The 14,895-nt window shown below is 39.6% G+C and overlaps 1 protein-coding gene across 1 annotated transcript in view; it reads left to right on the forward strand.

Annotated features, from left to right (window-relative positions):
* The window catches only part of LOC131921986 (zinc finger protein 595-like), a 32,087-nt gene extending 27,385 nt beyond the window's left edge, over positions 1-4,702 (forward strand). The window contains exon 11 of the mRNA XM_059276727.1: positions 3,008-4,702. Within this exon, the coding sequence (XP_059132710.1) occupies positions 3,008-4,560 (1,553 nt within the window). The 3' untranslated portion in view covers positions 4,561-4,702. The remainder of the gene's footprint in view (positions 1-3,007) is intronic.
* The last annotated feature ends 10,193 nt before the right edge of the window (positions 4,703-14,895 follow it).

Raw genomic sequence — 14,895 nt, forward strand, 5'->3', positions numbered from 1 at the left:
ATGGACATATTTGCTTCTTTGTGGATCAACCTCTAGGCTTAATACATAAGTACCTGTAGCCTAGAGACATTTAAACAGAAAACCACAAAAACTAGACATCTTAAGGAACTCTGAAAGTTCTAGAAATGAAAACAAGAGTATCCAGGCTTAGTGGAGCAGAAACAAGGGCTGACCTCAGCCACAGGGCAAAGGAATTCCAAGAACAGACAGAAGGTCACATGTCAAAGGAATCAGGCTTGCATATCCAGTAGAAAGGACCCAACAGAACTTCTGTCTCCAGTCTCCTATGTCACAAGTAGTGCACTGAAGAAACTCTCCCACAGAAAAACTGACTATAACTCCTTGTTCACAGTGAGCTAGAATCTTGGACCTACAAGCTGGCTAGGCCCCTGGAATAACTGGGAATCTGCTCATGCCCACACTGCAACTGCTAGTCTGGAGGGTCCCACTCCCCATCGTGTCCTGAGGGGTAGGTTGTCCTGCCTCTACTGAGACCTTACTGTGCATGGATGTGCCAGTGAGATTATATGGCTCAATCCCAGCAACCAAAGGAGCCCTTTGGGTATATGGGGCTAGGAGTTTGCTGGGTTTGGAGTCTTGGAAAGACTATCAGGAGTGAGCTCAGTGCTGGGGATGAGTGGATTGAAGAGGAAGAGACATGGAGTTTCCAAGAACCACTCATACAAACTCAGAAAGGAGGTTGGTACTGCTCATGGAGCAAGGATAGAGGAACCCCGCAGCTTCCAGCCACATGGAATCCAGAGTGAGCCCAGAGAGTGACCTGATCTCTGTTCCATGATGAGGGTCAGGGAAAGGGACAAAAAGCAAGGCACAGAACAATAGAGAAGACAGCATAGATGGAGTGGATTATGCAGTCGTTCGTTCAGCATCCAAAGAAATGATACAAGACAAGGATTTAACAGAAAATTTGTATCCATTACTTCTTCAGTCAATGTCTTGATTCTCAGAGGAAGTTTCCAGGGAGAAGTATCCATCAGAATTCACCCCCATTACCAGAAATTAGACCAGACACGGAAATAAACAAAAGACAAGGATTTCATCAAAAGTCTCCAAGTAGGACTTCCACCACCAATGTTTTCACTCTTAGTGGGAAAGTCTGGGTAGGATCCCTCATCACAATTCATTCCCTTTACCAGAGACTACACCAGACAGCATATCTGCACCTACCTCCTCGGAACACAGTCTTTCTTGGTCAGGAAACATAAGGGTCATTCTGGGAATCCGGCTCTGGTGTGAGTGTTATGGTATCATGGACCATCTCAGAGGACACCTTTCCTGTACCAATCCACCAAGCCTGGGAGACCCAGAGAGAGTCTGAGTCCCTTGATTGGCAGAAATCTTGTAGGTTCCTGCAAATGTTGCATCTACAGGGGACAGAGGGGAATACCACTCAATGCCTGACTAGAGTCATGTATTTTCTGGCTGTGGAGAGCAGGTTCACACCAGAAAGAAGTCTTTTCCTGAAGTGAACCATGTTTGGTTTATAGAGCCAAACCCCAAATTGCCTCATACCAGAGGCTAACCAGGAGCCTGAAATTTCAAAATTGTCAGTTTTATTGATTCAAACAATTTATATTGTAAAACAGTGGATCTTCCAAAGCTGCAGGTGAGGCTACATGAGAACATTTTCTCAGTAGGTTTGGTTAGTTAGCTGGGAGAGCAGTTGGATAAAACTCAGGCAAAATGGAGTCCCCTTGGGCAGTTCAGTAACAGAACTGTTTGTTTTGCACTGTTTGTTCACATCTGAGAGTTGCATAATTTCTAAAGACCTTGTGTGAAACCATTGTAAGACAGGAAATTCACACATAAGTTTCTTTCATATTGTGTACATTCGTATTAATCAAAGTCATCTTATCAGAGTTCTTTATGAATGATGAAAATATCTTCTCATTTTTCTCCTATCACACACTTAGTAACAATGATTTAAAATGCATGTACTTTGGGGACATATAGTCAAATGTAAAACTGTCTACAACTAGGAGAATGTGTTTGATAGCTCATCAATAAGCTTTCAGGATTCTGCAGATTCAAGATTTTTTCTTTACTTTGCAGTTTGATGTTCTGTGTTAACATCTGGACAGGGTACAAGGCCTATAAGCATTTGTCTGCATGTAATCTATATATTTACATAGGTGGAATATCCAATTATAAAACACATCAGGACAGTGTAAGGTAAAGAGATCTGTTAGGTCTAATTCTGTGAACATGAGAACTGTGTGTTTCCACTTCTATGTAATCACAAGTCCTTATATGTCTCTGCCTTGCACATTGTCTCTCTCCTTCATTGCTCAGAGGTTATTTAATATTGTAAGTGAATTAGTGCTTAGAAATTAGGTTAATGTTATTATCTATTCATTGACAGATAGGTTGTCTTCAGTGAAAGTTCTGTTATTTACAGCTGAACATGAAGGTTTTTCATAACTTCATAACCTTCAGGCATATGTTTTCATGTCATCAAAATAAAATGTGAACTACCATCCTAAATCCTCGAGATAAATTATTTAATAGTTGTGGACAGTCTACTTATTTTGAAGCACGTCTTTTTTGCCTTCAACTTTTTACTCAAGATAAAAATTATGTATTTCTATTGGTCCTATCTCACAAAGTCACAATAAAATTACTCTTTTCCAAGGATGGCTACTTTATAATTTCATATAACACCTGTATTATTTAATGGGCTTTTCTGTTAGCAAAATTATCTTAAAAGTTTCCATAATTTTATCTGTCACAATTTACTTAGCTATTTAACTTTGAATAATATGCCATTATCCATTATTTCTATGTTCTATTTGGTTGTGCTTTTATTCCAGTTTCTACCTACTGTGTTTTCTGCATTATGCTCATTGTGTATAGGAGTTGAAATGTATTGTAGTTTCTCATTTAAGGTTAAACATATATGAGTAACCATCTCCATTTCAAAGGTAAACATTATATGTATGAAGAATGTTGCTAAGCTTTTGTTCCTATCTCAACTTTTGCTCAACAGGGACAACACACAATGAATGTAATGATTACAGCAAGGTCTTTGGTGGTAATTCACTCCTTATTCAACGCCAGAGAATTCATACAAGGGAGAAACCCTTCAAATGTGAAGAATGTGGTAAAGCCTTTAGTTCTCACTCAACACTTTCTACACATCAGAGACTTCATACTGGAGAAAAACCCTACAAGTGTGAAGATTGTTGTAAGACCTTTAATACTCGCTCTAAACTTTCTATACACCAGAGAATTCATACTGGAGAAAAACCCTACAAGTGTGAAGAATGTCATAAGGCCTTTAGTACTCGTTCAACACTTTCTGTACACCAGAAAAATCATACTGGAGAAAAACCCTATAAGTGTGAAGAATGTGGCAAATCATTTTACTATCCATCAATGCTGAAGCAACATCAAAGAATTCATTCTGGAGAAAAACCCTATAAGTGTGAAGAGTGTGGCAAAGCTTTTTATGATCCTTCATTCCTTAAGAAACATCAAAGAGTTCATTGTGGAGAGAAACCCTACAAGTGTGAAAAATGTGGCAAATGTTTTTCTTATTCTTCAGACCTTAAAATACATCAAAGAATTCACTCTGAAGACAATCCCTACAAGTGTGGGGAATGTGGCAGAGCCTTTTCTAAGCTTTCTACCCTTGCTAAGCACAAGTTTGTTCATTCTAGAGAGAAATCGTACAAGTGTGAAGAGTGTGGGAAAGCCTTTGCTTCTAAATTTTCCATGATTCAGCACAAGTTAGGTCATATTGGAGAGAAATCCTACCAATGTGAAGGATGTGGCCAAATGTTTTACTCTACTTCTGACCTAAAGAAACATAGAAGACTTCACTGTCAAGAGAAACTGTACAAGTGTGAAGTCTGTGGAAAAGCCTTTTCTAGCAATTCTTCCCTGACTCAGCACAAAATAGTCCATACTGGAGAGAAGCGACACAAATGTGAAAGGTGTGGCAAAAAGTTTGCCTATCCTTCAAAACTGAAGAGGCATGAAAGAATTCACCGTGGAGAGAAACCCTACATATGTGTAGTGTGCGGCAAGATCTTTTGTACTCATGCAGAACTTTCTGTACACAAGAGATCTCACACTGTGGAGAAACCACACAAATGTGAAGAATGTGGCAAAACCTTTTGTATGCTCTCATACCTTCCTCTGCACAAATTGCGTCATACAGGGGAGAAATCTTATAAGTGTGAAGAATGTGAAAAAATGTTTTACTCTACTTTAGACCTTAAAAAACACCTAATAATTCATACTGGAGAAAAACCATACAAGTGTGAAGAATGCCACAAAGCCTTTCGTAATCAATCAGCCCTTAATAGACACAAGGCGGTTCATACGGGAGAGAAACTCTACAAGTGTGACGAGTGTGACAAAGTCTTTACCTATTCTTCAGACCTTAAAAGACATCAAAATATTCACTCTGAAAACAACCCACACAAGTGTGGGGAATGTGGCAAAGCCTTTGTTAATCTTTATAGCCTTACTCGACACAAGACAGTTCATACTGGAGAGAAATCCTACAAATGTAAAAAGTTTACATATCTTTAGCACTTAAAAGACATCAAATAAATCATTCTGAATACAAATTCTGTGAGTTTGTGGAGTATGGCAAAATCTTTGGTAATTGTCAGAACTTGTCCAACCCAAATGAATCCATAGTGGAGAATATTATTACCTTAGTTATTTTAGAATCTCAACAGGAACATATGACTTCCACCAGCACAAATGCTAAGAATGTCACCAAAGAACAGTGGAGACTTCTCTTTGTTGTAACCTCCCTACCAGTTTGTTCAAGCAGTGTGTTTGAAACTTGCCTTGACTTATGACTTTTCCTTCTATAACTATAATTGTTCCATGAAACTTACCATGTCATAACTTTGTTGAGTACCCTGAATATGAGATCTGAACTGTGGTACAGTTACTGTTGTTTTTCCCAGAGGGGTCACCCATGCTCTTGTAATAACATCTCCCCTGAGTGTGTAAGAATCTCCATAGACTCATATTTCTCACCATGTTAGACTTTGGTGAAATGGTTGCATTGGTAACAATGTGGGCTGAATGACATTAGTCTTTTTCTCCCCAGGAAATGCTAACAAAACACATTATCATATTTGATTCCAGAATACAGAATCTCATTTATTTTAAGTTCAGAACAGCATTTCTCATATAACTCTAAATGTCATGTCATAGAAATTGCCATGACATTGAAATAAGGACCTGTGTCAGTTGCACTCACTCAGCAGAAAGGATGTATTTGATTAGTGGATATATGATCATCAACTATGAAACATTGTAGGTACAGGTCTTACTTTACTATTGATACAAATCCAAAAAAGTCATCTCATTCTCAAGTTTACTGATTTACTGTAAACTGTTAATACAAGGTAATTGAAGTCTCAACATTAACAATCACTGACTTATATAAATGATTAAGTGTCTCTAATGTGCCTAGAATTGTGTTTCTAGTTATGTTAAGTCCAAATGAAATTTATTCACAGAGACGAGATGGGAAGGAAAATCCAATTATATCTCTCATTCTTTAGTCCTCTGTATATGCTGTTGAAGTACATCCTAAAGCACACATCTCAAATCGTGTTTAAATTTAGTTTGTTTAATAGGGCATAATACTCAATCATATATGTATGATTTTGAAAAATGAATACTTGAATAAAAAGGGGTTCAATTTGTAATACCCTTGCCTGGCCAGACATCCCAGGCTCAAATAGCGCCATTTTCCTTGGATGGGACACAAACCCTATCAGAGTAAATGGCATGCTAGCCATATTAGAGGATAAGGATGCATGGGTAAATAAGACCTGTTGGAAGTCTGTTACTCCAACCCCCCTGTGGCATGTAGGTCATATCAGGAAAACCACCTTAACTATAAGGAAGATGAATTTCTCCTCACGTCTCACGTGAGAGTAGGATGAATTCAGTTGCCAAGTGGAGGAGTCTGTACCCACACCCTAAATTTCTCAAGCCTTATAGAGGCAAATAGGAATTACTCTGTCTTCAGTGTCTCTGTGACTTATGAGGATGCTGTCAATAGGGGATCTTTGCATCTAAACTGCCAGGCAAATGGTATGGAATTTACACCATAGTTCAATTGGCTGTGACCTTACCCTGACTTTACAATTTTCTCCCCCTAGCAAAGCCAGTTCCAGGATGGCAGGTCAATGCCTAATGCTGTAAGGAGTCCCAAGAAAAGCTTTAAGTACCATAAGACAGAGTCAGCCAAGAGGCCAGTCAGTACAGCCGGCTCAGCTGTGGGCATTCATTTAAACAGCAAGTTGCAGGTGCCATCCTGTGGATCCACCAGGTACAGCTAAGGAAAGAACGCTGCTGAAGGAGAACAAAACCCGGACTGTAAAGGCCCAGCCAGACCAGCCTCTCTGAATCACCTCCCAGAGATGATGGCGGACCTGCCCTTCATCCCTGCTTCCTTTTGCAAGCCTGGAGGCCAGAGGTCCACAAGGCAGATGCTTGAGGTATTTATTCAACAGGGGTCACTAGAGATAGGGGTCATTATACTCCTTCCCTTTGGACTTAGTGGACATAGTAGCTAAATACATCCACATTCTTACTTTATGCACACAGATTCAGACACCTCTCAACACCCATCAGAAAGCATGAATTATGTGGTAGATAGAGAATAATACATAGACTCACAATTGTTCATAATGTAGAGAATCATAGCCTGTGGAGGGCACTGATCTAAACTGGACACCTATGTAGTCAGACTTTCATCAGGACCATTGACTCCCCAACAATGACACAGAACTTATTATTAATCATGAAAACTCCACCAATAGCTTAGGCTTGTTTCTAACTAGCTCTTATAGCTTAACTCATTTATATTAATTTACTTTCTACCTCATGGTTTATTATCTCATCTCCATAGTGCCCATCCTGCTTGCTCTGCATCCCCTGGCAACTATGCCCTTCTTCTTCCTAGTGTCCTCTGTGCCTGGATATTCTGCCTAGCTATTAGCCATTCAGCTTTTTATTAAACAAATCAGAGTGACACATCTTCACAGTGGACAAAAATATTATTCCACAACACACTTGTACCACACCCCTAGTGCCAAAACTCAGTGATCCTTTAGAGAGAAGAGGTAAAAAGACTGTCAGAACTGTATGTAGTAGATGTGTACAGTGAAACAGTATTTGCTGGCAATGTCAGGACCGTTCTGTGCATAATCACACTGTGGCTATTACTACTAGAACAACACCTGCACAGGCTAAAACCAGCCATAAAACCATAGATTCTTGATGACCTCATTATGTCTCACCATGAGTGGAGGAGCTATTGGCAAGTGATGGTTGCGGTGAGAGACAGTCAATCTGAGAGGCTTCCAGGTTCAGCAAATCTATGTCGGCACACACGGGCGTGGGGAGGGGCAGGGCACTAAGATGCTCAGATGCTGAGAACTAAGGTGTTCTGCATCAGTGTAACCTCAGGGAAGAGACAGGGATGACTTTGCAGAAATTAGATGCAATTAGACTCACTTTGTATCTTCTACTTGGCTTTGCTATGAGCACAACAGAGGAATGATGAACAGTGGCCTCCCCACCCTCCCTTACCTCCCTCCTACATCCATATTATGACAGATGCTTTGGTTCCTGGTTATCCATCATTACTAACATTAGGAAAAGAATGTAACAGTCAAATGAACTTGGTGGACAAAAGTTGCAAGACAACATCGCAATACCTTCTATAGTTAATTTTTTTGCATAAACAGTTTATTAACATGTAAATATCATATACACATTAGGTAGAACACAGAGAAATGAATAAACCTCTAGAATAGATCACATAGAGAGGATCTAAACCTCAAGATTAAATCCTTGACAATAATATAGAAAGGTTGCTGTGTGGAAATGTAGTTTTAACAAAGAATAGCTAGGAAGTTGCTAACAAGGCACCCCAAACAAAGGTCAAGTTTTCTAGGTGTATTTGAGTCAATGTTTTCTTTCTGCTTAGAGTCTCTGGAGACCTAGTTATAATTTATTCCTGGCACAAAAAGGGATGTTGCCTTCCAAATGGAAATATCCTTTATGGATATTCATTTTTTCTATAAAGGAACAATTTTTCAGAGCTGTACCCTGTGTAGAAAGCTTCTCAGGGAACAAGCTTGAGAAGTGAATAGTATAGCAGAAATACACATTTTCAAGAGAAAATAGTATAGACCACTCTCAGGTGGCTCTGCTCATCTCTCTCTTTTTTTTTTTAAAAAAAAAATTTAACTCTATTATTTAAAATGTTGAAAAAAATCACACACAAGAATTAACATGACCTGAACACTACAGAACTCATGAGCTTTTGTATAGTTAGAATGGACACTCAGAACAGAAGCAGAGGACTTCACATTGGATTTAACACTGTGTGATGGAGCAGAGGAGTGTGCAGGCCCCTATTGAGTGAGGAAGCGAGCTATGGTGGGTGTTAGAAGTGGCTTGTGATTTGACTCAGGTTTTACTCTTGTTTTTTAATGTTTGTGCATGTGATTTTGCATTTTAATAAACCTTAAAGAAATTTTGATCACTTTTCTAGGAGATATGTATAATTATCTATAAACTTGTTCACATGTGTACATATATTACTGTCTGATTATGCATATGAAGAAAACATGCAGTTTTTTCAGAGATTGAATGACCTTAATATCATAATTCTACATCCATTCATTTTTCTAGAAATGTTGTGGTTACATTTTTCCTTAGAGATAAATAACATGTATATCTAGAATATATATATAAAAAATATACATTTATATATACCTAACTACTTATCCATTACTGCTTTGGGCCTATGCCTCTCACCACAGCCTGTAGACAGCAGACCACTGCACCTCAAGTTTAGTACCTGCCTCCAGCAGGCTCACAGTGTCCAAATGGTGGCCAAGGATTTGACTCCATGTGATCACCTAGTGGCTTAGTGAGCAGCCAGCCTCATCTGCACTGACTTCTGAGGCCACAGTGTTGTACCCAGAGTCCCCCCAAAACCACTAAGAGACTGACCAAATGCAAAAGCAGAGTCTTTTTACTTATGAGTTAACCTGGGTCTCTCCATCCATCCGACATAGCAGCTGAGCAGGAGAGACCCTGAGTGGTGATCCAGCAGGGTTTTTATAATGATTAGGGTAGGGGATCTGGGGGAATTCAAACTCTATATAGTTACAAGCTCAAGACTGGTGCTTACTTCAGGTTAGAGATGCTTGGTTTGAACTGATTGGAGAGTTTTAGCTGCAAGAAAATTGCGATATCCTCTAGCAGTTTATGTCATCGCAGACCCATTTTCTCTGACAATTAGATATCTCATTTCTTATCTGTAGGAAACTTGTTCCCTCTAAGAGCTATGATATATAATCTAGCATATCCTTTAGGTTATGGCAGGAAATGTCTAGAACTCATTTTTTATGTGGCTCTTAATTGTCTGGATCTAGGGGCAGCACATCCTCTGGTGGGTTTCCGAGAACCTGCTGCCCCCAGTCTGACCCTTCTCTAAGATGGCTACAACCCTGTCATCCTCTCAAGCGGACTCAATTCCTTGTTTCAGGATGCTCTCCTATGGCTGTGAGGGTAGGCACCATCTTTTTAAATGTTTGTGCCCTGTACATCTTTGTTTCCACAGTAGACCTCAAGGTCTCATGCAATTAGGCCCAAACTGCATATTTCAAGCTGGGAGGAATGACTGGATACCCAGGTAATCATTCAATGACCTTCTCCATCTTTCCTTTCCTGAAGGCATGTTAACATTAAATACTGTCAGCTGTGAACATTTGAGTGGACACAGCTGGAGTTATGAAGATGGCCTATGGGAGCCCACAACTGACTCAGTTTCCCAGTTTGAATCTGAAGCCTATTCTGAGTCAATAGAGTTCAAGCTTGTTTGCTCCAAGGCTGTGAGAAAGTTCTGATTAGCTCACAGAGTCTCTTTGAAGGGCTGTGAGAAAGTTCTGATTAGCCCATAAGAGGGAACATACTATCTAGCTAGATGTAAGCTGCTGATGCCTTCCAGAGGTACCTTGAGATAGAAAATGAAACTGCCTATTCCTTGGTGCAAGGCAGGACAGATAGTGGTTGAAAGCCTGTGCTGTGCATTGTTCTACCTCTGTCCTTCAAGACTGTATTTAAGCTGGCTGTGAAATAAACTCGGGGCCGTCCGGCATTGACCAGCAGATCTCTCGACTCTTTTCTGTCTTCTTCATTGTCTCTTCAATCCGCACGCCTCTACCTAGCTATCCTGCTGACTGTCGGCAGGTCGGACAATGGCCGTTGTTTCTCTATGAAGATATTGTACAGTGCTAACTTAATAAGAGAAGGCTGAATGCAAATTACACATGTAGGGTAATGTAATAAGTTAGTATTACCTGCATATATACTGTGAACCATTAGGACCTGCATGTTTCCTGATAATTCTTATAGAAATCATAAGATAGGTTTGTAATGTATACATCATGTAGACTTATTTATCATTTCTATGTTCTGATTTGGAGGAACTGAGGGAAATTCAACGCAGATGCTCTTCAGTTTCAAATTTCATATTGTCATATAGAAAATGTTTCAGCATCAGAAAAGACAAAGGAAAATGAACAAGACAGGTCAAACCTCTACAGAGGGAATTCCGACAATGGATGCTGGGCCGGGAGTCATTACACCAGTGTGCTCCCAGGAGCTCTGTCCCTCCAGCTGAGAGAGAAGCAGGGGAGGTAAGTGTTGGCAAGAGTGGGCCAGACCTCTGTTTTTCATTACCCACCCAAGACTCCAGTCACCAGAAGGATAACCAGCCGATAATACCAGCCCACCTCAGAGTAGGCATGGGGTGTGGGGCCATGTTTTCTATGCTGGAGAGCCTTAGCTATGTTGTTCAGAAGTTAGAGAAGCTACACTGGTTTCTAAAACCAGATCTTTCTACTTGGTCTCCAAGCCTTCCTGTGGGCATTCTTTTCTGTCCCACCAGCCACTCCCCATATAACCACACAGAGACTTAATACTAATTATAAATGCTTGGCCAATAGCTGACGCTTGTTTTTAGCTAACTCTTATAACTTAAATGAACCCATTTCTATTCATCTATGTGCTGGCCCAAGGCTCATTTACCTCATGTATGTACTTCCCATTCTGCTTGCTCTGCCTCTTATGGCATCTCCTCAGACTCTGCCCTTCTTCTCCCCAGCATTCTCTCTGCCCTGAAAATCCTGCCTAGCCACCAGCCAATCAGCTTTTTATTAACAATGAGAACAACACATCTTTACTGTGTATAGAAGGATTATTCCACAGCAGCTTCCTTTAATTATGATAGGATAGTCCCTCTGTCCTTAAGATTCCTTTCTCTTATGCCTATGGTCTGCCTTGGTTTCTGTCCCAATAAGCCTGAATATTCACTTTTGTTTCTTTAGTCTTTTAGATATGGCTAATATTACAAATATATGAACATATGCTGTTTCAGCAAACTGAAAAGTTCTGAAGCTAGGATTTGGCATCCCCATGTCAGACCCAAGCATGTGCGTCTCTAAAGTTATATAAAGCTCCTGTCTTTAGTCAGTCCCCCCTGACTCTGAAACAGAGAAAAAGAGATCAACAAACAACCAAGAAAAAGACAGTGTGTGCTTAAGAACAGCTCAGGGCTATCTATGTACAACAGAGACTACCATTGTTTGTCTCTTGGAATAAAGGTGTTTGTAATAAAATTGGGGAAAGAGATCTGTATACATAATGAGGATAGGAAGGACACACTGTCTAAAATCTGTCAGTAACAATTCCAACAATGTAGGTTGATCAGGGCTCCCTCAGCAAAATTCTGTTAGATGATGTAAACATAAATATAATAAGGATTATGACAAATAACCCCACATGTTGTGTAAATCATAAAAAAACTGTCTTATATTTTCTATACCAGGAATCTTACAGGTTAAGAGGATTAACAGCATGTATGCAGGTAATACTGATTTATTCCATTACCCTACATGTGTAACTTGGATTCAACCTTCTTTTATCACGACAATGCTATACAATATCTTCATAGTGAAATAACTGCCATCTTCATAACTCCAGCTGTGTTCACTCAGATGTTCACATCTGGCCTTAGTCAATGTTAACATGCCTTCAGGAAAGAAAAGATGGACAAGGTCATTGGACAATCACCTGAATCCAGTCATTCCTCCCAGCTTGAAATGTGCAGTTCGGTCCTAAGTACATGGGGCCTCAATGTTTACTGTAGAAACAAGGGTGTAAAGAGCACTAACATTAAGGAGTGCCCACCCACACATCCATAGGAGAGCATCCTGCAACCAGGAATCGAGTCCCATGACCTCAGAAGTCATTGCAGATGGGGCTGGGGAGTCAAATCCTTAGTCTCTCCGTGGACCCTATGAGCCTGCTGGAGGCAGGTACTAAACTTCAGATGCAGTGCAGTCTACTATCTACAGGCTGTGGTTAGAGCCACAGACCCAAAGTAGCCTCTGAGACCACCACAGCATAGACTCTGGGTGCTGCAGTGACAGCTAGAACCTCACAAATCAGCACCCCACACCCATAATGACCTCACACCACTGGAACCCGGGCCCAAGTCCCTGCACTGTACCCACTATTCCAGTCCTGGGCTTATGTTCAGGGACCCTCACACCTTGACATAGAGATATTTGTACCCCATGCTGATTGTTTCTTTACTCACAACAGAAAAGGACCAGATTTAACTTAGATGTCCGTGAACACATTAGTGGATTATTTAATAAATATAATATATATGTTTATTATACACATAGGGATGCTATTTAACTCTAAAAAACTATAATCATGAAATTTACACAAAAATGGATGGACTTAGAATGTATATCAATTGAGGTCACCCAATCATATAAAGAAGAACATTGCATGTTTTCCCTCACATGTGTGACTTAGTAATATATGTATATATGTCAACAAATTTACATGTGACTACAGTACATCATATAGAAAAGAGAACAATAAAGGCTAAATATTAGGGGGTGATTGACAGCATGTGATGAACATGACTTATGAAAGAGGACATAATTGATTTTCAAGCTCTAACTTTGTCATGAATTATTTGGGTTTAGCAGTGTGTAGTTGCAGAAAAGCATAGAGACAGTTTTAAATCCAACGTGAACTCCACAGCTTCTATTCCGAATGTTTTTTTCTTCTGGGAGTGAGGGGTTCAAGCCAGGGTTCCTCTGTGTAGTCCTGGCTGTCATCAGAACTCAGAGATCAACCTGCCTTCTGAGTGCTGGGATTAAATGTGTGTACCACCACTGCCCAGCTCTGAATGCCCATTGTAAATGTAAAGAAGTTTATGGGTTCTGTAGTCTTCAAGTCTTGTTAATTTGGGTAGGTTATTTTTTTTCTGTTTGCAACATTTTAAATAATAGGGTTTAATTTAAAAAGAAAAAAAGGAGAAATGAGCAATGTCTCCTGAGTGCATGTCTCTACTACACTGTTCAGTTTGAGCCAACCCTTCAGAAGCTTCCCACACAGGCTGTAGCTCTTGTACAACACATGTCTACCCAGTGAAGAACATTTGCATTTGGAAGGAAATCTCCCTCTGTGTTACTGAGGAAATTGGTAACTAGACCTTCAGAAACACCAAACAGGAAAGCATTGACTCACATACACATATCAAACCTGATCTTTGTTAAAGATAATATGCTGACCACTCTTTAGCCATTTTTAAAAAACAGAACCTTTACACACACCAGCCTTTCATTGTTAGTGATAAGGATGGGATTTAAGCCTGAAGCTGAAACATTTTTGTGATCCACTCTAGAGGTTTATTCATTTCTCTCTGTTCTATCTAATGTGTACATGACATTTAAATGTAAATAAACCCTTTTGTTTTGTTTTGTTTTTTACCCAAACCAATGATAGAATGTATGTGATGTGTTGTCTTTTTAACCTTTTTACTGACCAAGTTCATTTGACTGTTATACTTCTGTTTTAACTTTAATTATAACAAGTAACCATTATTCTCTACACATTGACCAATTGTGAGTCTGTGTTTTATTCTCCATCTACCACACAATATTTTCTGGTGGGTACGAGAGATGCCTGAATATGTGGGTATAAAGATAACTTGGGTTCATTTAGTTACTACTCACTTATCAGAATAACAGTATTAGGTTCTCCATAGGGTGTATCACCTACACAGGCACAGGTTTATCACCAATTAACATCATGTTATCAGTTAAACTCTGTGGAATAAGCTTTAAATCCAACCAGAAAATGGTTGTGTTACTCCTATAACTTTCCTGCCATTATTACTCCTTTGGCGCTTCTTGCCACTTCCTGGGCTCATGGCTGGGAAAGACTTTATTATATCACTTCCATGGTAGCATATCTAGATTGTGCCTCCACTATAAAAGCTAGTTAGTAGAGAGGAAGTTTCTAAATTGGTACCACTGACTTTACAGCCACTGTTTATAAAGTGAGAATTCTGTCTTTGCTTCAGAACTGGTAAATAAAATAAGCAATATGAGAAAATTACAAATCATCATGATTATTAAAGCATTTAAGAGTGCTGATGACCAAGAGTAGTCTTCCACCTCAGACAGGCTATTAGTAGGACAGGAAGGGAAGGTATGGTTTTTTTTAAGTCAAAAATTCAATCACATCACAGAAGATGTACACTGAGGTGTTATTATATATTATTTGGTTAATTTTTGTTTTTGTTTTTCCCTGGACCCTTCCACAGCTGGGAAGAAAGGGCATTGATCTATAAAATATTATACATGGCCATTTCTCAGGAGGGACCTTTTGTATACATTAGATCCTTTCCCAATAGGAAAGGAGGAATCATTTTTCAGAAGAGAGGAAATACAATATACTTTCCTGAAGAGTCTTCAGAGTTATGGTGGTTTGAGTGAGCCCCAT

The sequence above is a fragment of the Peromyscus eremicus genome, chromosome 11 (assembly GCF_949786415.1).
Source record: "Peromyscus eremicus chromosome 11, PerEre_H2_v1, whole genome shotgun sequence".
NCBI lineage: Eukaryota > Metazoa > Chordata > Mammalia > Rodentia > Cricetidae > Peromyscus > Peromyscus eremicus.